A 25,675-nucleotide genomic window follows, 5' to 3' on the forward strand; every position below is an offset into this window, starting at 1 on the left:
AACATCAACGGATCGAAGGAAAAAAAAAAAAAAAAAAAAAAACCGAAACCGCACGCATTCTCGGATGATCAGCCGAAGCCAACGCGGCAAATAAGAGTAGGCATATAGGTATAATTGTATTTCCGGTAGGTACCTACCTGATTAATTTTTAAGTTGTAATGTATTCAAGTAGTAGGTAGGAGGTACCTATTTAATTGTTAAAGCGTAATTCCAGCTAGGTGATTAGCGAAGGAAGCGCCGAGAATAGGTACCTATTATAGATAGGGTAGACAGGACTGTGTTTCTAACATTATTATTAATTAACATTTTAGTAGTCAATAAAAGTAGGTAGGTAAGTACCTATGCAGGTTTGAAGTAGGAATCATTTTGTGGCCCTGAAAAGGGCCTTTTGTTTACATATATCTCGTTCACTTCTAACGAGGAAGAGAAGACGCGAAGGGCTAGCTTACTTCGAGCTGGTGTACTTGGTGACGGCCTTTGTGCCTTCACTGACCGCGTGCTTGGCCAGCTCTCCCGGCAGCAGTAGTCTCACAGAGGTCTGCACCTCCCTGGAGGTGATCGTCGATCTCTTGTTGTAGTGGGCGAGACGGGAGGCCTCGGCGGCGATGCGCTCAAATATGTCGTTCACGAACGAGTTCATGATCGACATAGCCTTACTGGAGATACCGGTGTCGGGGTGGACCTGCTTGAGCACCTTGTAGATGTAAATAGCGTAGCTCTCCTTCCTCTTGTGCTTCTTCTTTTTCTTGTCAGACTTGGAGATATTCTTCTGGGCCTTGCCGGATTTCTTGGCTGCCTTACCGCTAGTCTTGGGTGGCATATTGTACTAAGTACGTTCTGCGAGCACTATTACAAACAGACACTGAATAGGTAACGCGACCGCTGTACCGATGAGACGCTACAGAAGTGTGATCGGCTACCGGCGGGTCTATCGAGTTTTGTTAGTTTCTCAGCGCGGCAGAGTAGCGACTGCGGCGAGCGGCTTGGTCCGATTCGACCAATCGTCGAACGATTTTAATTGTTCCGCGTGAGGGGGATGGAGGGGGGGGGGGGGGGGGTGCGGCGTAATTTCGAGGACCCCTGCCCCCTCTCCGCTCGCTGGTGATAAAATAATAATAATTATACCCCAAATTATTTAAAAAAAATAAAAAAAAAAAAATGTATGTATGTATGTATGTATGTATGTATGTACGTACGTATGTAACGCATCTGGGTTTCACCCTTTTCGACTTTCTAAATTTACTTTAAAAATTAGGTAGGTGTGGTACGCGACAGGTCGCGATGGCAGTCGGGAAGGGAACCCCTCCCCCCCCCCCGCATCATACCCCGATTGCCATCTCAACCTGTCGCGGACCTATAGGTAGGTAGTTAGTTAGTTACCGTCTACTATGTTGTTGTTGTATAATATCTTATTAGGTAGATATACCTACGTTATAAAGATATTGTGTTGTATCGTTGATATCATTATTAATATTGGAACAGTTTTGTGGCCCTGAAAAGGGCCTTTTGTTCATTTCTTGATAGAAATAATATTGAGTAATCAATGTAGATAGATGGGCACCAAGGTGTAGGTGTTTAAGCCTTCTTCTCGGTCTTCTTGGGCAACAGGACAGCTTGGATGTTCGGCAACACGCCACCCTGTGCGATAGTCACGCCAGAGAGGAGCTTGTTCAGTTCCTCGTCGTTGCGGATGGCCAGCTGGAGATGCCTGGGTATGATCCTGGTCTTCTTGTTGTCGCGCGCCGCGTTGCCGGCCAACTCGAGAACTTCAGCGGCCAGGTACTCCATCACGGCCGCGAGGTAAACGGGCGCGCCGGCACCGACGCGTTCAGCGTAGTTGCCCTTCCTCAGCAGCCGGTGAATACGTCCGACGGGAAACTGTAGACCGGCACGGTTCGAGCGAGACTTGACCTTTCCCTTAACTTTGCCGCCTTTGCCACGCCCGGACATTGTTGTTGAGAAGTTTAAAAACAATCTAAATCACAAATGTACGTGTACGTTGTGTACACGCGTGCGAGCGGAGCGGTGAACTCTTTAAAAAACCATCGCGTCGAGCCGCATTTATATAGTAAAACCGCGCTCCTTAGTAAGGTGGGGATAGCGACGAGCCACCACGGGCACGTTTGCATCAAGTTTGTTTGTTTTTTTGAAAATGCGACGTTGCATGTAGAGAAGGGACAGCGAAGCGACAACGTCGCATTGAAAAATTCTACGAAAATGTTATTATTTTATTTTTTTTGTTTTTTTTTCAATGTCAAAAGAAAATACGATAAGACGGACGGACGGAGCGGGAGTCGGGATCGGGTTCGTCGGCTGGCCGTGATGTGCGACGTGCGACGTGAACGAGCTGAGCGTAGTAGTACATAGGCCTAGTAGATAGAGTATATATAGTGTGTATTGTAGGTACCTATGTATACAATATTTTAGTCTAATAGACCGTGTGTGTGTGAACTGTGAATGAGATGAAAGAAGAAGAATAATCGTCAATCAGTGTTAGTGTTAGTGGTAGGTAGTGGTAGTGCTATGGTACTTATGACCATGATCCAAGCAAACAAACGTTCCTCCCGGTCGGTGTCGGTGTCGGTGTTGGGGACAATGGGCAGAGAAACTTTCAGCTTTTATAATTACCTAATTATTTATGAAGTACTTACTAATAAAATAAATTAGTAAGTAATTAATATAGACCGTAGGTAATTATTGTAGTAAACTAAATAATTAAATAAGCTATATAAGATAGATAGGTAGGTAGGTACCTATATATCTTATATAGCTTATTTAATGGTATGATTGGTACCTATGTAATTATTATTATGTATAGAATATACCTAGGGTAGGTAGTAACATATTGAGCTTTTAAAGGTGTTAACAGGTACCTACCTAAGTTAACTACCATGACCATAGAAATAGTATAATATAAAATAACTGGTACTTGTATATTATATACAGTTGTAAAACGTGCCTTTTTAGCGTAGAGTAGGCGAAGCGAGCTTTAATTTCTTTTTGTTAGGCATTCACAAACGCGAGCGAAGCGAGCGTTTTTTTTTTTGTTAGGCATTTTTTTTGTTAGGCATTTTTTTTTTTAGGCATTCTCAAACGCGAGCGAAGCGAGCGTTTTTTTTTTGTTAGGCATTCACAAACGCGAGCGAAGCGAGCGTTTTTTTTTTGTAGGCATTCACAAACGCGAGCGAAGCGAGCGTTTTTTTTTTTTTGGCATTTTTACAAACGCGAGCGAAGCGAGCGTTTTTTTTTTGTTAGGCATTCACAAACGCGAGCGAAGCGAGCGTTTTTTTTTTTGTAGGCATTCACAAACGCGAGCGAAGCGAGCGTTTTTTTTTTTAGGCATTTTCACAAAAGCGAGCGTTTTTTTTAGGCATTTAAAAAATAAATATGACTAAATTTTAAAATAGTAATTTTAAAATAGTCGGGCTTCATTTTTTTTTGATGTATGAAATATTCGTTTTTCAACCTCAAAAGAATGTTGTAGGTGTAATAAAACGAACTAATGGCTAGTATATTTGGTAGGTATAGGAAATGTGTGTTAGCCCTGAAAAGGGCTTTTTATTGTTGCGGTTGTAAAGCCGCACGCAGAACTCTTGAACGCGCGCTTCATCGCCGGAACGTCCGTCGTCCGCCGCAGCACGGAGCCGCTTGCGCTGGCTGGCTGGCTTCAACACGGACGGCGAATAGCGAGCAGTTCGACGATGGCCGAAGGCGGCAGAGCAAGTAGAGCTGATGAGCTTACTTTTTTGCAGCGGCGGCCTTCTTGGCGGCGGGTTTAGTCTTGGGCGCGGCCTTCTTCGGTTTCGGCGCTTTCGGTTTCTTCGTGGGCGGTTTGGCAGTCTTCTTCGCCTTGGAGGCGGCGCCCTTGGCCTTGGCCGGGGACGCGGCGGCGACGGACGTCTTCTTCGCGGCGGGCTTCTTCCTCTTGGCCGCGGCGGCCTTCTTGTCCCTGGCGGTCGCGGCGGCGGTCTTCGCCCTCGACGGGGACGAGGCGGCCGCCGCGGCGGCGGAGGCGGCCTTCTTGCCACCCCTGGCGCCGGCCGCGGCCGCGGTGGAGGCGGCCTTCTTGGCCCTGGCGGAGGCGGCGGACGCGGCGGCGCCCTTGCCGCCGCCGGCGGGCTTCTTGGACGCGGACGACTTCGACTCGAGCTTGAACGAGCCCGACGCACCCTTGCCCTTGGTCTGGATCAGCGCGCCGGACTCGACGGCGCTCTTCAGGTACTTCCTGATGAAAGGCGCCATCTTCTCAGCGTCTACCTTGTACTGGGCGGCGATGTACTTCTTGATGGCCTGCAGCGAGGAGCCGCTCCTCTCCTTGAGCTCCTTGATGGCGCTGTTCACCATCTCGGACGTCTTCGGGTGGGTGGGCTTCGCCTTCGGCTTCTTGGCGGCGGCGCCGCCGGCGCCCGCGGAGGCCTTGGGCTTCTTCGCGGGTGTCGCCGGGGCGGGTGCTTCGGATGCGACTGCGGAGTCTGACATTTTATTGTTTGATGATGCACGTGCCACGACACAAAACACTGAGAACAATAGTGCACTGCACTATACAGACATAGATACGCCGCATGAGGTCGCTGTCGGTAGTAAGGCTCGTGGCTATACCGTAAGGAGAACCGCGATGTCGCTAGACATTTTCCCGTACGAATACTTACAACTTTTCACTAGCATGCATCAGATTAAAACAAAATTATATATTCCCATTTAAGTTTTCCATCATTTGTTACGATCGTGTCGTTTTATCATGAGCCTGTCCGTGTCGTGGTATAATTTAATCGCACGTCGCCTCTTTGTGAACGGAGTGATCGATGTTTAATTTCGGTACACCGCTAGTCGCGTACCTCGGGTCCCGTTTAAAAGCGATTTTTCTCTATAAAACAATGCTTACATCATTGTATATCTTACCAAATTAAAAGCTGAGATTCTACTCTATTCATACGACCACTCATATCAATACTGAGTCTGACGTAGATGTAATTTAGCCAGATCGAAGTGGAGCCTCGTAAAACACTACTCGATCTCTCGGCGTGTACGAATAATTGTTGTCTCCCGCTGACTGTCTGATTATTTCGATAGAGGTATACCGATATGATAGAAAAATATAATTGTATTCATTTTATGTTCTCATTCATGTACAAATAATCGTGAAAAGACGGATAATGGATAAATTGACGCCAACACGAGTGCTCACTTGCGGCGCTGAGGAGGCGCGGCCGGCCGCCAGCCAGCCACATAATATACATTCTCTACACCGGGCACTATTTATATTTTTTATTATAATTCCATTATACAATATTAATTACTTGATACTTTATAAGTTTAAGTAGGTTCTACGTGTAATTTAGAATTAGAAAATCGTTGGATTAGGTATGGGGACACAATATTAAAATGTGCGCCAAGAGTAGTAGAGCTGGTCACTCACTGTAGGTAGAAATTATCACCTCTATTGTATTTCATAGGACGTAGGTATCAAAAACGATAACACATCGTGTTTTAAACTTAAGTAGTATTTTAATTTTCAATTATTATGTATCACTGTCGGTACCTATGATAGTTCGTTCAAATTCGTTGTAAAAAAATAAAGTACAGGTAGGTACCTACCTGGTACACCAGCAATTCATTATTATTTTCATATCACTTGCAATGGATAACCTATCTGATTCGACACTGCATTAGGTGTGCGTAAGTGTAAGTGTGTAAAAATATTTAAATGAGTCGATGCATAAATAGATTGGTAATAAAACAATAGAAATATATGCGGCCCTGAAAAGGGCCTTTTTTATCGTATTAATTGGAATACGAATTAAGAGAGAGGAGTCATTAACCTCCGAAGCCGTACAGGGTGCGACCCTGACGTTTCAGAGCGTAAACGACGTCCATGGCGGTGACGGTCTTCCTCTTGGCGTGCTCAGTGTATGTGACGGCGTCGCGGATCACGTTCTCCAGGAACACTTTCAACACGCCGCGGGTCTCCTCGTATATCAGACCGGATATACGTTTCACACCACCTCTGCGTGCCAGACGACGGATGGCCGGCTTCGTGATACCTTGGATGTTGTCACGCAGCACTTTCCTGTGACGCTTGGCACCACCTTTCCCCAATCCCTTGCCGCCTTTACCGCGTCCGGTCATCCTCTGATATTTTGTATCTCTTCGAAATTCCCAAAAACTGTACTCAGCGCGCGCTGCTCGCAGATCACTCTGTGAACATATCCTGGTCGTCCGTATTTATAGTATTTATAGGTACGCGCGAGAAAGAAAGAGACACACACAACAACTTGCTTGGTGGGACTGGGACGCGACGTCGAGAGACGCGGGGGGGAGGGGAGGGGAGGGGTGGGGAGGAGGGTGTGTTTGTTGGTGTATGATTTAATAATATTGACAAAATTAGCTATCTATTAACGAAGGGATTATTTTGGAAAAAAAAAAAAAAAAAAAAAAAATACAAATTAAATAATTAGGATTTCATGTGACATACCTATCAATTTATCAAAATCGGTTGCCGAGCCGTGAGTTAAGTTGCGTTACAAACGGACATATATAATATATATATATATTATTCAATATGTGCAGGTCAAAGACGTCATAATATTTTTTTTTTTTTTTTAATTCATTACAGTCGGCGTGTAGGTGTAAGTATCTATAATAAAATAGGTACCTAGTAGGTACGTAATTAATTAACGTCTTATGATGTAGGTAGGTAGGTCGATACCTAACTACTGCATAGGGTATTTTAATAGGTGATCAACAAAACCGCCAACACGAGCAGGTAGAGCAACTGTGTTAACACCGAGCACCTCATGTACGTGCAGGGTAGGTAGAATAGAATACGAGAGAGAAGTAAAGTAGCCCTAGGTGGTAGTTATCTAATATGAAAGTTTTGTGGCCCTGAAAAGGGCCTTTTGCATTGCTACGAATCAGGTAGGGTACCTACTACATATGATTAGGTAAGTGAGCACCCGACGACGCTCGCACATTTAGGCGCGTTCGCCCCTGATCCTGCGCGCCAGCTGAATGTCCTTTGGCATGATGGTAACTCGCTTAGCGTGGATGGCGCAGAGGTTGGTGTCTTCGAATAGTCCGACCAGATACGCCTCGCTGGCCTCCTGCAGGGCCATCACGGCGGAGCTCTGGAAGCGGAGGTCGGTCTTGAAGTCCTGAGCTATCTCGCGCACCAGCCGCTGGAACGGAAGCTTGCGGATCAGGAGTTCGGTGCTCTTCTGGTAGCGACGGATCTCACGAAGCGCCACAGTTCCAGGTCTGTAGCGATGAGGCTTCTTCACGCCGCCGGTGGCGGGAGCGCTCTTGCGTGCAGCCTTGGTGGCCAGCTGCTTGCGAGGCGCCTTACCACCGGTGGACTTACGAGCGGTCTGCTTCGTACGAGCCATATTATTCTACTAAAAGAGAGTGAAAAAAAAAAAAAAACTTTTATCGTGCGCGCGTCCAGTCGCAACTGACACTGTTAATTTATAAAAATTTCCCCGCCGGGCTCTGAATCTTATATACGAATGACGCGGGGAGGAAAGGGGCGAGAGGGGAAGCGGGCAGGCAGTGCGCGCGCGACACAGACACATGATTGAAAGAGATTCGCTTATTATATAAATTTATTGTTGTGTTGTCCGGTATTAGGTACTTAAAAAATAATAATAATAATAATAATGGGTAGGTAGGTAGGTAGGTAGGTGGGTAAATATGTAGGTATTAGATATTTTGTCATAGTTGCCATTATTATTATTATTATTACTATTATTATTACAAACAAACAACATCAACGGATCGAAGGAAAAAAAAAAAAAAAAAAAAAAAACCGAAACCGCACGCATTCTCGGATGATCAGCCGAAGCCAACGCGGCAAATAAGAGTAGGCATATAGGTATAATTGTATTTCCGGTAGGTACCTACCTGATTAATTTTTAAGTTGTAATGTATTCAAGTAGTAGGTAGGAGGTACCTATTTAATTGTTAAAGCGTAATTCCAGCTAGGTGATTAGCGAAGGAAGCGCCGAGAATAGGTACCTATTATAGATAGGGTAGACAGGACTGTGTTTCTAACATTATTATTAATTAACATTTTAGTAGTCAATAAAAGTAGGTAGGTAAGTACCTATGCAGGTTTGAAGTAGGAATCATTTTGTGGCCCTGAAAAGGGCCTTTTGTTTACATATATCTCGTTCACTTCTAACGAGGAAGAGAAGACGCGAAGGGCTAGCTTACTTCGAGCTGGTGTACTTGGTGACGGCCTTTGTGCCTTCACTGACCGCGTGCTTGGCCAGCTCTCCCGGCAGCAGTAGTCTCACAGAGGTCTGCACCTCCCTGGAGGTGATCGTCGATCTCTTGTTGTAGTGGGCGAGACGGGAGGCCTCGGCGGCGATGCGCTCAAATATGTCGTTCACGAACGAGTTCATGATCGACATAGCCTTACTGGAGATACCGGTGTCGGGGTGGACCTGCTTGAGCACCTTGTAGATGTAAATAGCGTAGCTCTCCTTCCTCTTGTGCTTCTTCTTTTTCTTGTCAGACTTGGAGATATTCTTCTGGGCCTTGCCGGATTTCTTGGCTGCCTTACCGCTAGTCTTGGGTGGCATATTGTACTAAGTACGTTCTGCGAGCACTATTACAAACAGACACTGAATAGGTAACGCGACCGCTGTACCGATGAGACGCTACAGAAGTGTGATCGGCTACCGGCGGGTCTATCGAGTTTTGTTAGTTTCTCAGCGCGGCAGAGTAGCGACTGCGGCGAGCGGCTTGGTCCGATTCGACCAATCGTCGAACGATTTTAATTGTTCCGCGTGAGGGGGATGGAGGGGGGGGGGGGGGGGGTGCGGCGTAATTTCGAGGACCCCTGCCCCCTCTCCGCTCGCTGGTGATAAAATAATAATAATTATACCCCAAATTATTTAAAAAAAATAAAAAAAAAAAAATGTATGTATGTATGTATGTATGTATGTATGTACGTACGTATGTAACGCATCTGGGTTTCACCCTTTTCGACTTTCTAAATTTACTTTAAAAATTAGGTAGGTGTGGTACGCGACAGGTCGCGATGGCAGTCGGGAAGGGAACCCCTCCCCCCCCCCCGCATCATACCCCGATTGCCATCTCAACCTGTCGCGGACCTATAGGTAGGTAGTTAGTTAGTTACCGTCTACTATGTTGTTGTTGTATAATATCTTATTAGGTAGATATACCTACGTTATAAAGATATTGTGTTGTATCGTTGATATCATTATTAATATTGGAACAGTTTTGTGGCCCTGAAAAGGGCCTTTTGTTCATTTCTTGATAGAAATAATATTGAGTAATCAATGTAGATAGATGGGCACCAAGGTGTAGGTGTTTAAGCCTTCTTCTCGGTCTTCTTGGGCAACAGGACAGCTTGGATGTTCGGCAACACGCCACCCTGTGCGATAGTCACGCCAGAGAGGAGCTTGTTCAGTTCCTCGTCGTTGCGGATGGCCAGCTGGAGATGCCTGGGTATGATCCTGGTCTTCTTGTTGTCGCGCGCCGCGTTGCCGGCCAACTCGAGAACTTCAGCGGCCAGGTACTCCATCACGGCCGCGAGGTAAACGGGCGCGCCGGCACCGACGCGTTCAGCGTAGTTGCCCTTCCTCAGCAGCCGGTGAATACGTCCGACGGGAAACTGTAGACCGGCACGGTTCGAGCGAGACTTGACCTTTCCCTTAACTTTGCCGCCTTTGCCACGCCCGGACATTGTTGTTGAGAAGTTTAAAAACAATCTAAATCACAAATGTACGTGTACGTTGTGTACACGCGTGCGAGCGGAGCGGTGAACTCTTTAAAAAACCATCGTGTTGTTGTTTCGGATTGACTATGCTGCGTAGGCCCTACTGGCCGCTACAGCGTCACCGGGGGGGTTGGCGAGCGCGAAGCTCCGCCTGGGGGTGAGCCCTAGAGCTCGAAGAACAATTCAGAGTGATCGGGGGGCAACGCCATCCTAAGGGCGCCTCCTGCGAGGCTCGGACCACGGCTTAGGGTAACGTTGGGATGGGAGGAGCTGTTAATCTGATGTTTTGGTCAGTGGGTCCCCGGGGGCGTGACACATGGCCACGACCGGGTGACGTCAGGAATCGGGGACCTCGTCTTCGCCGGCGAAGACGCTGTAACTTTGTTTTGTGTAACCCTTCGAAAAGGGGGCATTGTCGGTCATTATCTGGTCGTCGGGATCGTTAAGGACATGCTTAGGGCGTCTTTTATCGGGAGGATCATTTCTGTCGGGTGTGTACGTCGCGGCCCCGACTACTAATGGGTTGGGGTGCCTAATAGCTTTCTCAAAATAATTTTTTGAGAGCTGTTTGAAGTAGTACGCTATGGTCGGGAGTTGGAGGTCTCTGTGGAGATCCACATTGCGCACAAACCACGGAGAGCCCGTGGCCATACGCATGAACTTGTTTTGTAGGATTTGGAGGGGTTTGAGAAAGGAGGGCGGCCGGTGAGCAAATGCGATACAAGCATAAGACATTATTGGCCGGATGCACGTCTTATATAGCGTGACTTTATGTCGAATAGACATTTTACTTTTGGCACAAATCATAGGGTAGAGGCGATTGAGCACAATCGTTGCACTATTTCGGACTCTACGGATGTGTGCTGCAAAAGTCATCTTACTATCGAATGTTACACCCAAGTATTTGGCTTTCGAATGCCAGGGAATTGGACGGTCGTAGAGTGAGATTTCTTTTTGACGAAGTGAGTAAAGTCTAGTTTTAGACTTATTAAAGAGCACTGCTGCGCTCTTGTCCGGGTTTACCTCGATTCTCCATCGACGGAACCAGTGACCCAGTTCATTGACCGCCTTTTGGAGTCGAGTTATTACTATGTTGTAATTTAAGTGGGAGCAGTATAGTGCGGTGTCGTCCGCGAACTGGGCTATGTGAACGTACGGAGATCTGGGGATGTCCCTGGTGTATAACGCATACAAAAGGGGTGAGAGCAGGGAGCCCTGGGGGACTCCAGCTCGGAGGGGTCTTGGAGAGGATAGAGTCCCATCCAGTCGATAACGGAAAGTTCGATTCGTGAGAAAGTCTCGTATTAACCATACAAGTCTTTTGGGCACGTTCAGTTGGAATAGCTTGTAAATCAAGCCGGCGTGCCATACCTTGTCAAAAGCTTTGGCTACGTCGAAGAATAAGGCTCCCGTTGAGATACCTTTAGTTTTAAATCGGTTGAACCCGAGAAGGATGTGCTCCGTGAGGCGGTGCACTTGGTGGACACATGAGTGTCCAGTTCGGAAGGCGAATTGCTCGTCGTTAAGGAGATTGTTCTCCTCTACAAAGGACCTGAGCCGGATAAGGATAATTTTCTCATACACCTTGCCAAGAGTGTTGAGCAGACTAATGGGGCGGTAGCTAGTGGGGAGGTTCTTAGGTTTACCTGGCTTGGGGATTCCTATGACAGTAGCTTCTTTCCACCGGTCGGGGAAGGAGCATCCTGCCATAAGAGTGTTGAATATAACCACTAGGAGGTTGATTAGAACATCGGGGAGTAGTTTGAGAGTCTTATTATTGATAGTGTCGGGGCCGGGGGCTTTTTTAGCGTGTAGCTCTTTTATTATTTGGCGAACTTCGCCGCTGGTAGTTGGACTGATAGGATCACCGTCTGGTGCGGCGGAGAAAAGGTCTGCTAGTTCTACTTCAACCAGCTTTATATGGGAATTATCTAGCGAGATGGTGCTCGGGGTGCATTGGGATTCTAAACTGTCAGCCAAACATTCAGCCTTATCGGCGTCATCAAAGGCGGGTGGATTGTTGGGACGTAAAAGCGGAGGAGTCGCCGAGACAGGGTCGGCTTTGAGAGCCCTCGCCAGGCTGTAGTAGGCTACATGCGATGGCGTGAGCTCACTCAACCTCCTGTCCCATTGCTCTTCGCGGAGTTCGGCAAGGCGAGCCTTAACCTCCCTCTGGGCTCTCCAGAGTTCCCTCCGGTTGTCGGCATTCGGCCATGCGTCGTGGGCCCTACGTTTGGCATTCTTGATAGTGATCAGCTGTCTGGCGTCGTCCGGCAACTGTCGACGGGTGAAACCGTCCGGCATCTGACGGGAGCAGGCGCTGAGAGCATCGCGGATATGATTGGTAAGGTGCAGCGAGGCTGCATGCGCTTCATCGAGGCTACCTATAATTTCAGGAATTTGGGATATATGCTCTGAGTCAATAGACTTGAGCTGGTCTGCTAGTTTTTTAAAATCTATGATTGTTTTGATCGGGGGGGCCGCATTGGGCGATGGTCCCAGCCTCATCAGTATGGGCCGGTGATCTGAGCAGAGCTCAGACAGCACCTCCAAAGGACTTACCTGAAGGGCAATGTTCTTCAGAAGTGCTATGTCTAGTATGTCCGGTCTGTCGGTTCGTCTGTCGTTACTTGGATAGCGAGTCGGTGTGTCCGGGGCTATAACTATGAAGTTAAGATCAGGGCGGCGGGCCAGTCTTTGAAGCTGAAGGCCTCGTGAGTTCGGGGAGCGGCAATTCCAACTTGAATCCTTGGCGTTAAAATCTCCGGCCAAGATGACGGAGTCTCCTAATGAGAGGAGTGCACGGATGTCACTTTCTAGCAGATCTTTCATGGGAGAGAGATAGACGGATGCTAGTGTGATAGACGGATGGCCAGTCACACTCACCTGACATATCGAAGCTTCGGTATTGGTCATATTCGGAGGATCGAGAGGAGTGCAGTGTAAAGCCCTTCTGTAGTATATGGCAGTGCCACCCATAGCAGTGGATCTGTCATTTCTAATTATGTTGAAGTTTGCGATTTTAGGATTTTTCTTACTAGGTTTCAAGAATGTCTCTTGTACTAGAAGAATGTCAATTTGATGAGCGCACACAAACTCGCGGACCTCATCAATTTGATCACTAAGGCCGTTCGCGTTGTAAAAAGCGATAGATAGGGAATGGGGTTTTAATCTACCTAGGGTCGTATTAGCCATTATAGGTCGCTTTTAAATTATTAATAGAAATGAGTAAACCCAAGTGTTGGGTGATCGCTGCTTTAGGATCCTTTCTAAAGGTCCTTGCGAAGATCTCCATCTCCTCTATGTCGATGGAGGCAAGGACATTCTCAATCAGTTTGAGATTGTCCGCTGCGTTAGCCGCTGCGGAGGAATAGGGTGCTTGGCCTGGATTGAATTGTATTAATTTAGGCGTAGTGGCCATGACCGGGGCCGTTTTGGCTGGCTTGGCTGAGGGTGCTTGGGGAGGAATGGGCGCCGGGGGGTTAGCCCTGGGGAGAGGTTTTTCCCACGCGTTGGATGCCGGAGCTGGCGCTGGGATAAATTTCTGAGCGGGCTTTGGAGTTGCTGCAGGTTTGCGGTCGGCTAATTTACCCCTTCGCTTCTGCTCTTTAGGGGCTTTCGGGCAACCGCGATAATTCGCGGTGTGTCCCTGTGTCCTGCAGAGCACGCAGCTGGGGGGTTCCTCAGTCTTTTGCGTCCTGGGGCAGTCGGAAGTCCCATGATCCCCTAGGCACTTAACGCACCTAGGGTGGGCGAAGCAATTTTTGGCGGAGTGGCCGTATAATTGACAACGGTGGCACTGCCCCATCCTGCCTCGATTATGGGGGGGCTCAATTTTTAGGCCTGACAGCCGACACACTGAGCTAATATTATTGATTCTCTTCCCCGCAGGGGAGAGTTCTAGTGTGACTAGCACCATCTCGTAAGGAACTTTGGTTCTGGAGTGGTACATTCTGTGCACCTCCAGAACTGGTAGCTCCTGGGAAAGGAGGTCGGCTTTAATGAGCTCTGTGTCGAGCTCACGGGGGAGGCCTCGGATGACGACGCGTAGGACGCGTTCGTCAGGGAGGGCGTAGGTGTGAAATCCTATGCTTTCCTGTCGAAGCATTTTAGTGAGGAGGCGGTGGTCGCCTGATGAGGGGCATTGTACCCTAATGCCCACCGCGGTCGAGCGGGCACTCGTAAACGATATGCCCTGTTCGTCTAGCTTAGGCAGGACGCGCTGCCAGCTCAGCTTGTCCCGGATGTACAGGGGAGGGACTTTTTCCCTCGGCGGTTCCTCCATAGGGGAGTCATCCAGCTCCTCCTCGGGGGTATCCTGAGAGGTGGCGGGCTGGGACTTTGAGTCCGAGGGGGGTGCAATGCCCACCTTTTTAGGTGGATTTGCGTGTGACTTTGTAGCCTTCAGCTTGCGCTTCTGGCCCTTGGATTTCACAGTTGTGAAATCCTCCATTTCGGAGGAGGCCGGGGATGCCTCAGAGTGAGGCTGCACAATCGGAATTGGCTTGACAGGAGGAGACGTAGAGTCGTCCTCCATAGCCGTGGGGGGGGATGCCGGCGGGGGGCCGAAGCGCTCGGGCCTCCGCTTGGCGTCGATCTTGAATTTATCCAGATAATCGGGGTTGCTTTTAGCCAAGTCGGCTAACAGCGCAGTCATGTCTACATCTTTGTAGATTGTCTGCGGGACGTCCGGGGCCTGGCTGGGCCCCGGCTTTGAATGGGTGGGTTGTTCGGGGGCCATCTCGACCCCGGTAATACTTGTTACCTCCCTGCCGAAGCAGGGAGATGAGTGCCTACTGTATGTAGCCCTACACTTGACCCCGTCCTTGGGTGACGGGGGTGTGAAAATGCCCTACGTTAGGCTGTTCACAGCCTTCGTCTTATTCTAGTGTACTTACTGTTTAAAACCGGACTCCAGAACTTCACCAACTAGAAATAACACAAAGCTTAAACCTATACCCAACACCGAAGCACCGTCACTACGTCACACAGTCGAATACGCTCTCCGAAACCGCTCGGATCGAACACCACTGCACACAAACGGAGGCTAATACGTCGAACGCGCGCCGTACTGATCGTATCGTGCGATAAGATCTGCGTCTGGAAGCGACGTCTGCACGCGTTAGACGTTTCCCAGATATCCCCAGATATCCGGCCTGGTCGTCCGTATTTATAGTATTTATAGGTACGCGCGAGAAAGAAAGAGACACACACAACAACTTGCTTGGTGGGACTGGGACGCGACGTCGAGAGACGCGGGGGGGGAGGGGAGGGGAGGGGTGGGGAGGAGGGTGTGTTTGTTGGTGTATGATTTAATAATATTGACAAAATTAGCTATCTATTAACGAAGGGATTATTTTGGAAAAAATAAAAAAAAAAAAAAAAAAAAAAAAAAAGTTAAATAATTAGGATTTCATGTGACATACCTATCAATTTATCAAAATCGGTTGCCGAGCCGTGAGTTAAGTTGCGTTACAAACGGACATATATAATATATATATATATTATTCAATATGTGCAGGTCAAAGACGTCATAATATTTTTTTTTTTTTTTTTTTTTTTTTAATTCATTACAGTCGGCGTGTAGGTGTAAGTATCTATAATAAAATAGGTACCTAGTAGGTACGTAATTAATTAACGTCTTATGATGTAGGTAGGTAGGTCGATACCTAACTACTGCATAGGGTATTTTAATAGGTGATCAACAAAACCGCCAACACGAGCAGGTAGAGCAACTGTGTTAACACCGAGCACCTCATGTACGTGCAGGGTAGGTAGAATAGAATACGAGAGAGAAGTAAAGTAGCCCTAGGTGGTAGTTATCTAATATGAAAGTTTTGTGGCCCTGAAAAGGGCCTTTTGCATTGCTACGAATCAGGTAGGGTACCTACTACATATGATTAGGTAAGTGAGCACCCGACGACGCTCGCACATTTAGGCGCGTTCGCCCCTGATCCTGCGCGCCAGCTGAATGTCCTTTGGCATGATGGTAACTCGCTTAGCGTGGATGGCGCAGAGGTTGGTGTCTTCGAATAGTCCGACCAGATACGCCTCGCTGGCCTCCTGCAGGGCCATCACGGCGGAGCTCTGGAAGCGGAGGTCGGTCTTGAAGTCCTGAGCTATCTCGCGCACCAGCCGCTGGAACGGAAGCTTGCGGATCAGGAGTTCGGTGCTCTTCTGGTAGCGACGGATCTCACGAAGCGCCACAGTTCCAGGTCTGTAGCGATGAGGCTTCTTCACGCCGCCGGTGGCGGGAGCGCTCTTGCGTGCAGCCTTGGTGGCCAGCTGCTTGCGAGGCGCCTTACCACCGGTGGACTTACGAGCGGTCTGCTTCGTACGAGCCATATTATTCTACTAAAAGAGAGTGAAAAAAAAAAAATAACTTTTATCGTGCGCGCGTCCAGTCGCAACTGACACTGTTAATTTATAAAAATTTCCCCGCCGGGCTCTGAATCTTATATACGAATGACGCGGGGAGGAAAGGGGCGAGAGGGGAAGCGGGCAGGCAGTGCGCGCGCGACACAGACACATGATTGAAAGAGATTCGCTTATTATATAAATTTATTGTTGTGTTGTCCGGTATTAGGTACTTAAAAAATAATAATAATAATAATAATGGGTAGGTAGGTAGGTAGGTGGGTAAATATGTAGGTATTAGATATTTTGTCATAGTTGCCATTATTATTATTATTATTACTATTATTATTACAAACAAACAACATCAACGGATCGAAGGAAAAAAAAAAAAAAAAAAAAAAACCGAAACCGCACGCATTCTCGGATGATCAGCCGAAGCCAACGCGGCAAATAAGAGTAGGCATATAGGTATAATTGTATTTCCGGTAGGTACCTACCTGATTAATTTTTAAGTTGTAATGTATTCAAGTAGTAGGTAGGAGGTACCTATTTAATTGTTAAAGCGTAATTCCAGCTAGGTGATTAGCGAAGGAAGCGCCGAGAATAGGTACCTATTATAGATAGGGTAGACAGGACTGTGTTTCTAACATTATTATTAATTAACATTTTAGTAGTCAATAAAAGTAGGTAGGTAAGTACCTATGCAGGTTTGAAGTAGGAATCATTTTGTGGCCCTGAAAAGGGCCTTTTGTTTACATATATCTCGTTCACTTCTAACGAGGAAGAGAAGACGCGAAGGGCTAGCTTACTTCGAGCTGGTGTACTTGGTGACGGCCTTTGTGCCTTCACTGACCGCGTGCTTGGCCAGCTCTCCCGGCAGCAGTAGTCTCACAGAGGTCTGCACCTCCCTGGAGGTGATCGTCGATCTCTTGTTGTAGTGGGCGAGACGGGAGGCCTCGGCGGCGATGCGCTCAAATATGTCGTTCACGAACGAGTTCATGATCGACATAGCCTTACTGGAGATACCGGTGTCGGGGTGGACCTGCTTGAGCACCTTGTAGATGTAAATAGCGTAGCTCTCCTTCCTCTTGTGCTTCTTCTTTTTCTTGTCAGACTTGGAGATATTCTTCTGGGCCTTGCCGGATTTCTTGGCTGCCTTACCGCTAGTCTTGGGTGGCATATTGTACTAAGTACGTTCTGCGAGCACTATTACAAACAGACACTGAATAGGTAACGCGACCGCTGTACCGATGAGACGCTACAGAAGTGTGATCGGCTACCGGCGGGTCTATCGAGTTTTGTTAGTTTCTCAGCGCGGCAGAGTAGCGACTGCGGCGAGCGGCTTGGTCCGATTCGACCAATCGTCGAACGATTTTAATTGTTCCGCGTGAGGGGGATGGAGGGGGGGGGGGGGGGAGTGCGGCGTAATTTCGAGGACCCCTGCCCCCTCTCCGCTCGCTGGTGATAAAATAATAATAATTATACCCCAAATTATTTAAAAAAAATAAAAAAAAAAAAATGTATGTATGTATGTATGTATGTATGTATGTACGTACGTATGTAACGCATCTGGGTTTCACCCTTTTCGACTTTCTAAATTTACTTTAAAAATTAGGTAGGTGTGGTACGCGACAGGTCGCGATGGCAGTCGGGAAGGGAACCCCTCCCCCCCCCCCCCGCATCATACCCCGATTGCCATCTCAACCTGTCGCGGACCTATAGGTAGGTAGTTAGTTAGTTACCGTCTACTATGTTGTTGTTGTATAATATCTTATTAGGTAGATATACCTACGTTATAAAGATATTGTGTTGTATCGTTGATATCATTATTAATATTGGAACAGTTTTGTGGCCCTGAAAAGGGCCTTTTGTTCATTTCTTGATAGAAATAATATTGAGTAATCAATGTAGATAGATGGGCACCAAGGTGTAGGTGTTTAAGCCTTCTTCTCGGTCTTCTTGGGCAACAGGACAGCTTGGATGTTCGGCAACACGCCACCCTGTGCGATAGTCACGCCAGAGAGGAGCTTGTTCAGTTCCTCGTCGTTGCGGATGGCCAGCTGGAGATGCCTGGGTATGATCCTGGTCTTCTTGTTGTCGCGCGCCGCGTTGCCGGCCAACTCGAGAACTTCAGCGGCCAGGTACTCCATCACGGCCGCGAGGTAAACGGGCGCGCCGGCACCGACGCGTTCAGCGTAGTTGCCCTTCCTCAGCAGCCGGTGAATACGTCCGACGGGAAACTGTAGACCGGCACGGTTCGAGCGAGACTTGACCTTTCCCTTAACTTTGCCGCCTTTGCCACGCCCGGACATTGTTGTTGAGAAGTTTAAAAACAATCTAAATCACAAATGTACGTGTACGTTGTGTACACGCGTGCGAGCGGAGCGGTGAACTCTTTAAAAAACCATCGTGTTGTTGTTTCGGATTGACTATGCTGCGTAGGCCCTACTGGCCGCTACAGCGTCACCGGGGGGGTTGGCGAGCGCGAAGCTCCGCCTGGGGGTGAGCCCTAGAGCTCGAAGAACAATTCAGAGTGATCGGGGGGCAACGCCATCCTAAGGGCGCCTCCTGCGAGGCTCGGACCACGGCTTAGGGTAACGTTGGGATGGGAGGAGCTGTTAATCTGATGTTTTGGTCAGTGGGTCCCCGGGGGCGTGACACATGGCCACGACCGGGTGACGTCAGGAATCGGGGACCTCGTCTTCGCCGGCGAAGACGCTGTAACTTTGTTTTGTGTAACCCTTCGAAAAAGGGGGCATTGTCGGTCATTATCTGGTCGTCGGGATCGTTAAGGACATGCTTAGGGCGTCTTTTATCGGGAGGATCATTTCTGTCGGGTGTGTACGTCGCGGCCCCGACTACTAATGGGTTGGGGTGCCTAATAGCTTTCTCAAAATAATTTTTTGAGAGCTGTTTGAAGTAGTACGCTATGGTCGGGAGTTGGAGGTCTCTGTGGAGATCCACATTGCGCACAAACCACGGAGAGCCCGTGGCCATACGCATGAACTTGTTTTGTAGGATTTGGAGGGGTTTGAGAAAGGAGGGCGGCCGGTGAGCAAATGCGATACAAGCATAAGACATTATTGGCCGGATGCACGTCTTATATAGCGTGACTTTATGTCGAATAGACATTTTACTTTTGGCACAAATCATAGGGTAGAGGCGATTGAGCACAATCGTTGCACTATTTCGGACTCTACGGATGTGTGCTGCAAAAGTCATCTTACTATCGAATGTTACACCCAAGTATTTGGCTTTCGAATGCCAGGGAATTGGACGGTCGTAGAGTGAGATTTCTTTTTGACGAAGTGAGTAAAGTCTAGTTTTAGACTTATTAAAGAGCACTGCTGCGCTCTTGTCCGGGTTTACCTCGATTCTCCATCGACGGAACCAGTGACCCAGTTCATTGACCGCCTTTTGGAGTCGAGTTATTACTATGTTGTAATTTAAGTGGGAGCAGTATAGTGCGGTGTCGTCCGCGAACTGGGCTATGTGAACGTACGGAGATCTGGGGATGTCCCTGGTGTATAACGCATACAAAAGGGGTGAGAGCAGGGAGCCCTGGGGGACTCCAGCTCGGAGGGGTCTTGGAGAGGATAGAGTCCCATCCAGTCGATAACGGAAAGTTCGATTCGTGAGAAAGTCTCGTATTAACCATACAAGTCTTTTGGGCACGTTCAGTTGGAATAGCTTGTAAATCAAGCCGGCGTGCCATACCTTGTCAAAAGCTTTGGCTACGTCGAAGAATAAGGCTCCCGTTGAAATACCTTTAGTTTTAAATCGGTTGAACCCGAGAAGGATGTGCTCCGTGAGGCGGTGCACTTGGTGGACACATGAGTGTCCAGTTCGGAAGGCGAATTGCTCGTCGTTAAGGAGATTGTTCTCCTCTACAAAGGACCTGAGCCGGATAAGGATAATTTTCTCATACACCTTGCCAAGAGTGTTGAGCAGACTAATGGGGCGGTAGCTAGTGGGGAGGTTCTTAGGTTTACCTGGCTTGGGGATTCCTATGACAGTAGCTTCTTTCCACCGGTCGGGGAAGGAGCATCCTGCCATAAGAGTGTTGAATATAACCACTAGGAGGTTGATTAGAACATCGGGGAGTAGTTTGAGAGTCTTATTATTGATAGTGTCGGGGCCGGGGGCTTTTTTAGCGTGTAGCTCTTTTATTATTTGGCGAACTTCGCCGCTGGTAGTTGGACTGATAGGATCACCGTCTGGTGCGGCGGAGAAAAGGTCTGCTAGTTCTACTTCAACCAGCTTTATATGGGAATTATCTAGCGAGATGGTGCTCGGGGTGCATTGGGATTCTAAACTGTCAGCCAAACATTCAGCCTTATCGGCGTCATCAAAGGCGGGTGGATTGTTGGGACGTAAAAGCGGAGGAGTCGCCGAGACAGGGTCGGCTTTGAGAGCCCTCGCCAGGCTGTAGTAGGCTACATGCGATGGCGTGAGCTCACTCAACCTCCTGTCCCATTGCTCTTCGCGGAGTTCGGCAAGGCGAGCCTTAACCTCCCTCTGGGCTCTCCAGAGTTCCCTCCGGTTGTCGGCATTCGGCCATGCGTCGTGGGCCCTACGTTTGGCATTCTTGATAGTGATCAGCTGTCTGGCGTCGTCCGGCAACTGTCGACGGGTGAAACCGTCCGGCATCTGACGGGAGCAGGCGCTGAGAGCATCGCGGATATGATTGGTAAGGTGCAGCGAGGCTGCATGCGCTTCATCGAGGCTACCTATAATTTCAGGAATTTGGGATATATGCTCTGAGTCAATAGACTTGAGCTGGTCTGCTAGTTTTTTAAAATCTATGATTGTTTTGATCGGGGGGGCCGCATTGGGCGATGGTCCCAGCCTCATCAGTATGGGCCGGTGATCTGAGCAGAGCTCAGACAGCACCTCCAAAGGACTTACCTGAAGGGCAATGTTCTTCAGAAGTGCTATGTCTAGTATGTCCGGTCTGTCGGTTCGTCTGTCGTTACTTGGATAGCGAGTCGGTGTGTCCGGGGCTATAACTATGAAGTTAAGATCAGGGCGGCGGGCCAGTCTTTGAAGCTGAAGGCCTCGTGAGTTCGGGGAGCGGCAATTCCAACTTGAATCCTTGGCGTTAAAATCTCCGGCCAAGATGACGGAGTCTCCTAATGAGAGGAGTGCACGGATGTCACTTTCTAGCAGATCTTTCATGGGAGAGAGATAGACGGATGCTAGTGTGATAGACGGATGGCCAGTCACACTCACCTGACATATCGAAGCTTCGGTATTGGTCATATTCGGAGGATCGAGAGGAGTGCAGTGTAAAGCCCTTCTGTAGTATATGGCAGTGCCACCCATAGCAGTGGATCTGTCATTTCTAATTATGTTGAAGTTTGCGATTTTAGGATTTTTCTTACTAGGTTTCAAGAATGTCTCTTGTACTAGAAGAATGTCAATTTGATGAGCGCACACAAACTCGCGGACCTCATCAATTTGATCACTAAGGCCGTTCGCGTTGTAAAAAGCGATAGATAGGGAATGGGGTTTTAATCTACCTAGGGTCGTATTAGCCATTATAGGTCGCTTTTAAATTATTAATAGAAATGAGTAAACCCAAGTGTTGGGTGATCGCTGCTTTAGGATCCTTTCTAAAGGTCCTTGCGAAGATCTCCATCTCCTCTATGTCGATGGAGGCAAGGACATTCTCAATCAGTTTGAGATTGTCCGCTGCGTTAGCCGCTGCGGAGGAATAGGGTGCTTGGCCTGGATTGAATTGTATTAATTTAGGCGTAGTGGCCATGACCGGGGCCGTTTTGGCTGGCTTGGCTGAGGGTGCTTGGGGAGGAATGGGCGCCGGGGGGTTAGCCCTGGGGAGAGGTTTTTCCCACGCGTTGGATGCCGGAGCTGGCGCTGGGATAAATTTCTGAGCGGGCTTTGGAGTTGCTGCAGGTTTGCGGTCGGCTAATTTACCCCTTCGCTTCTGCTCTTTAGGGGCTTTCGGGCAACCGCGATAATTCGCGGTGTGTCCCTGTGTCCTGCAGAGCACGCAGCTGGGGGGTTCCTCAGTCTTCTGCGTCCTGGGGCAGTCGGAAGTCCCATGATCCCCTAGGCACTTAACGCACCTAGGGTGGGCGAAGCAATTTTTGGCGGAGTGGCCGTATAATTGACAACGGTGGCACTGCCCCATCCTGAAAAACCATCGCGTCGAGCCGCATTTATATAGTAAAACCGCGCTCCTTAGTAAGGTGGGGATAGCGACGAGCCACCACGGGCACGTTTGCATCAAGTTTGTTTGTTTTTTTGAAAATGCGACGTTGCATGTAGAGAAGGGACAGCGAAGCGACAACGTCGCATTGAAAAATTCTACGAAAATGTTATTATTTTATTTTTTTTGTTTTTTTTTCAATGTCAAAAGAAAATACGATAAGACGGACGGACGGAGCGGGAGTCGGGATCGGGTTCGTCGGCTGGCCGTGATGTGCGACGTGCGACGTGAACGAGCTGAGCGTAGTAGTACATAGGCCTAGTAGATAGAGTATATATAGTGTGTATTGTAGGTACCTATGTATACAATATTTTAGTCTAATAGACCGTGTGTGTGTGAACTGTGAATGAGATGAAAGAAGAAGAATAATCGTCAATCAGTGTTAGTGTTAGTGGTAGGTAGTGGTAGTGCTATGGTACTTATGACCATGATCCAAGCAAACAAACGTTCCTCCCGGTCGGTGTCGGTGTCGGTGTTGGGGACAATGGGCAGAGAAACTTTCAGCTTTTATAATTACCTAATTATTTATGAAGTACTTACTAATAAAATAAATTAGTAAGTAATTAATATAGACCGTAGGTAATTATTGTAGTAAACTAAATAATTAAATAAGCTATATAAGATAGATAGGTAGGTAGGTACCTATATATCTTATATAGCTTATTTAATGGTATGATTGGTACCTATGTAATTATTATTATGTATAGAATATACCTAGGGTAGGTAGTAACATATTGAGCTTTTAAAGGTGTTAACAGGTACCTACCTAAGTTAACTACCATGACCATAGAAATAGTATAATATAAAATAACTGGTACTTGTATATTATATACAGTTGTAAAACGTGCCTTTTTAGCGTAGAGTAGGCGAAGCGAGCTTTAATTTCTTTTTGTTAGGCATTCACAAACGCGAGCGAAGCGAGCGTTTTTTTTTTTGTTAGGCATTTTTTTTGTTAGGCATTTTTTTTTTTAGGCATTCTCAAACGCGAGCGAAGCGAGCGTTTTTTTTTTGTTAGGCATTCACAAACGCGAGCGAAGCGAGCGTTTTTTTTTTTTTGGCATTCACAAACGCGAGCGAAGCGAGCGTTTTTTTTTTTTTGGCATTTTTACAAACGCGAGCGAAGCGAGCGTTTTTTTTTTGTTAGGCATTCACAAACGCGAGCGAAGCGAGCGTTTTTTTTTTTGTAGGCATTCACAAACGCGAGCGAAGCGAGCGTTTTTTTTTTTAGGCATTTTCACAAAAGCGAGCGTTTTTTTTAGGCATTTAAAAAATAAATATGACTAAATTTTAAAATAGTAATTTTAAAATAGTCGGGCTTCATTTTTTTTTGATGTATGAAATATTCGTTTTTCAACCTCAAAAGAATGTTGTAGGTGTAATAAAACGAACTAATGGCTAGTATATTTGGTAGGTATAGGAAATGTGTGTTAGCCCTGAAAAGGGCTTTTTATTGTTGCGGTTGTAAAGCCGCACGCAGAACTCTTGAACGCGCGCTTCATCGCCGGAACGTCCGTCGTCCGCCGCAGCACGGAGCCGCTTGCGCTGGCTGGCTGGCTTCAACACGGACGGCGAATAGCGAGCAGTTCGACGATGGCCGAAGGCGGCAGAGCAAGTAGAGCTGATGAGCTTACTTTTTTGCAGCGGCGGCCTTCTTGGCGGCGGGTTTAGTCTTGGGCGCGGCCTTCTTCGGTTTCGGCGCTTTCGGTTTCTTCGTGGGCGGTTTGGCAGTCTTCTTCGCCTTGGAGGCGGCGCCCTTGGCCTTGGCCGGGGACGCGGCGGCGACGGACGTCTTCTTCGCGGCGGGCTTCTTCCTCTTGGCCGCGGCGGCCTTCTTGTCCCTGGCGGTCGCGGCGGCGGTCTTCGCCCTCGACGGGGACGAGGCGGCCGCCGCGGCGGCGGAGGCGGCCTTCTTGCCACCCCTGGCGCCGGCCGCGGCCGCGGTGGAGGCGGCCTTCTTGGCCCTGGCGGAGGCGGCGGACGCGGCGGCGCCCTTGCCGCCGCCGGCGGGCTTCTTGGACGCGGACGACTTCGACTCGAGCTTGAACGAGCCCGACGCACCCTTGCCCTTGGTCTGGATCAGCGCGCCGGACTCGACGGCGCTCTTCAGGTACTTCCTGATGAAAGGCGCCATCTTCTCAGCGTCTACCTTGTACTGGGCGGCGATGTACTTCTTGATGGCCTGCAGCGAGGAGCCGCTCCTCTCCTTGAGCTCCTTGATGGCGCTGTTCACCATCTCGGACGTCTTCGGGTGGGTGGGCTTCGCCTTCGGCTTCTTGGCGGCGGCGCCGCCGGCGCCCGCGGAGGCCTTGGGCTTCTTCGCGGGTGTCGCCGGGGCGGGTGCTTCGGATGCGACTGCGGAGTCTGACATTTTATTGTTTGATGATGCACGTGCCACGACACAAAACACTGAGAACAATAGTGCACTGCACTATACAGACATAGATACGCCGCATGAGGTCGCTGTCGGTAGTAAGGCTCGTGGCTATACCGTAAGGAGAACCGCGATGTCGCTAGACATTTTCCCGTACGAATACTTACAACTTTTCACTAGCATGCATCAGATTAAAACAAAATTATATATTCCCATTTAAGTTTTCCATCATTTGTTACGATCGTGTCGTTTTATCATGAGCCTGTCCGTGTCGTGGTATAATTTAATCGCACGTCGCCTCTTTGTGAACGGAGTGATCGATGTTTAATTTCGGTACACCGCTAGTCGCGTACCTCGGGTCCCGTTTAAAAGCGATTTTTCTCTATAAAACAATGCTTACATCATTGTATATCTTACCAAATTAAAAGCTGAGATTCTACTCTATTCATACGACCACTCATATCAATACTGAGTCTGACGTAGATGTAATTTAGCCAGATCGAAGTGGAGCCTCGTAAAACACTACTCGATCTCTCGGCGTGTACGAATAATTGTTGTCTCCCGCTGACTGTCTGATTATTTCGATAGAGGTATACCGATATGATAGAAAAATATAATTGTATTCATTTTATGTTCTCATTCATGTACAAATAATCGTGAAAAGACGGATAATGGATAAATTGACGCCAACACGAGTGCTCACTTGCGGCGCTGAGGAGGCGCGGCCGGCCGCCAGCCAGCCACATAATATACATTCTCTACACCGGGCACTATTTATATTTTTTATTATAATTCCATTATACAATATTAATTACTTGATACTTTATAAGTTTAAGTAGGTTCTACGTGTAATTTAGAATTAGAAAATCGTTGGATTAGGTATGGGGACACAATATTAAAATGTGCGCCAAGAGTAGTAGAGCTGGTCACTCACTGTAGGTAGAAATTATCACCTCTATTGTATTTCATAGGA

The 25,675-nt window shown here is 48.0% G+C and overlaps 11 protein-coding genes across 11 annotated transcripts; all 11 read right to left on the reverse strand.

Annotated features, from left to right (window-relative positions):
• Window positions 1-367: 367 nt before the first annotated feature.
• On the reverse strand, window positions 368-894 carry LOC117994250 (histone H2B). The gene has a single exon (XM_034982142.2). The coding sequence runs from the start codon at window positions 818-820 to the stop codon at window positions 446-448; it is 375 nt and encodes a 124-aa protein (XP_034838033.1). The 5' UTR covers window positions 821-894; the 3' UTR covers window positions 368-445.
• A 669-nt stretch (window positions 895-1,563) lies between these two features.
• LOC117994243 (histone H2A) lies at window positions 1,564-2,021 on the reverse strand. Its single transcript, XM_034982134.2, has one exon. It carries the CDS (start codon window positions 1,948-1,950, stop codon window positions 1,576-1,578), a length of 375 nt encoding a protein of 124 aa, XP_034838025.1. The 5' UTR covers window positions 1,951-2,021; the 3' UTR covers window positions 1,564-1,575.
• A 1,484-nt stretch (window positions 2,022-3,505) lies between these two features.
• Window positions 3,506-4,544, reverse strand: LOC117994234 (histone H1-like). Its single transcript, XM_034982125.2, has one exon. It carries the CDS (start codon window positions 4,477-4,479, stop codon window positions 3,739-3,741), a length of 741 nt encoding a protein of 246 aa, XP_034838016.1. The 5' UTR covers window positions 4,480-4,544; the 3' UTR covers window positions 3,506-3,738.
• A 1,112-nt stretch (window positions 4,545-5,656) lies between these two features.
• LOC138404222 (histone H4) lies at window positions 5,657-6,192 on the reverse strand. Its single transcript, XM_069507625.1, has one exon. The coding sequence runs from the start codon at window positions 6,124-6,126 to the stop codon at window positions 5,815-5,817; it is 312 nt and encodes a 103-aa protein (XP_069363726.1). The 5' UTR covers window positions 6,127-6,192; the 3' UTR covers window positions 5,657-5,814.
• Window positions 6,193-6,882: 690 nt separating this feature from the next.
• LOC117994238 (histone H3) lies at window positions 6,883-7,388 on the reverse strand. Its single transcript, XM_034982128.1, has one exon. It carries the CDS (start codon window positions 7,380-7,382, stop codon window positions 6,972-6,974), a length of 411 nt encoding a protein of 136 aa, XP_034838019.1. The 5' UTR covers window positions 7,383-7,388; the 3' UTR covers window positions 6,883-6,971.
• Window positions 7,389-8,121: 733 nt separating this feature from the next.
• LOC117994246 (histone H2B) lies at window positions 8,122-8,653 on the reverse strand. Its single transcript, XM_034982137.2, has one exon. The coding sequence runs from the start codon at window positions 8,577-8,579 to the stop codon at window positions 8,205-8,207; it is 375 nt and encodes a 124-aa protein (XP_034838028.1). The 5' UTR covers window positions 8,580-8,653; the 3' UTR covers window positions 8,122-8,204.
• A 670-nt stretch (window positions 8,654-9,323) lies between these two features.
• Window positions 9,324-9,780, reverse strand: LOC117994240 (histone H2A). Its single transcript, XM_034982131.2, has one exon. It carries the CDS (start codon window positions 9,707-9,709, stop codon window positions 9,335-9,337), a length of 375 nt encoding a protein of 124 aa, XP_034838022.1. The 5' UTR covers window positions 9,710-9,780; the 3' UTR covers window positions 9,324-9,334.
• Window positions 9,781-15,587: 5,807 nt separating this feature from the next.
• On the reverse strand, window positions 15,588-16,140 carry LOC117994109 (histone H3). Its single transcript, XM_034981988.2, has one exon. It carries the CDS (start codon window positions 16,085-16,087, stop codon window positions 15,677-15,679), a length of 411 nt encoding a protein of 136 aa, XP_034837879.1. The 5' UTR covers window positions 16,088-16,140; the 3' UTR covers window positions 15,588-15,676.
• A 681-nt stretch (window positions 16,141-16,821) lies between these two features.
• LOC117994247 (histone H2B) lies at window positions 16,822-17,353 on the reverse strand. Its single transcript, XM_034982139.2, has one exon. The coding sequence runs from the start codon at window positions 17,277-17,279 to the stop codon at window positions 16,905-16,907; it is 375 nt and encodes a 124-aa protein (XP_034838030.1). The 5' UTR covers window positions 17,280-17,353; the 3' UTR covers window positions 16,822-16,904.
• Window positions 17,354-18,025: 672 nt separating this feature from the next.
• Window positions 18,026-18,482, reverse strand: LOC117994245 (histone H2A). Its single transcript, XM_034982136.2, has one exon. It carries the CDS (start codon window positions 18,409-18,411, stop codon window positions 18,037-18,039), a length of 375 nt encoding a protein of 124 aa, XP_034838027.1. The 5' UTR covers window positions 18,412-18,482; the 3' UTR covers window positions 18,026-18,036.
• Window positions 18,483-23,725: 5,243 nt separating this feature from the next.
• On the reverse strand, window positions 23,726-24,764 carry LOC117994235 (histone H1-like). The gene has a single exon (XM_034982126.2). It carries the CDS (start codon window positions 24,697-24,699, stop codon window positions 23,959-23,961), a length of 741 nt encoding a protein of 246 aa, XP_034838017.1. The 5' UTR covers window positions 24,700-24,764; the 3' UTR covers window positions 23,726-23,958.
• Between the last annotated feature and the right edge of the window lie 911 nt (window positions 24,765-25,675).

The sequence above is a fragment of the Maniola hyperantus genome, chromosome 26, assembly GCF_902806685.2.
Source record: "Maniola hyperantus chromosome 26, iAphHyp1.2, whole genome shotgun sequence".
In the NCBI taxonomy this organism is placed as follows: Eukaryota; Metazoa; Arthropoda; class Insecta; order Lepidoptera; family Nymphalidae; genus Maniola; species Maniola hyperantus.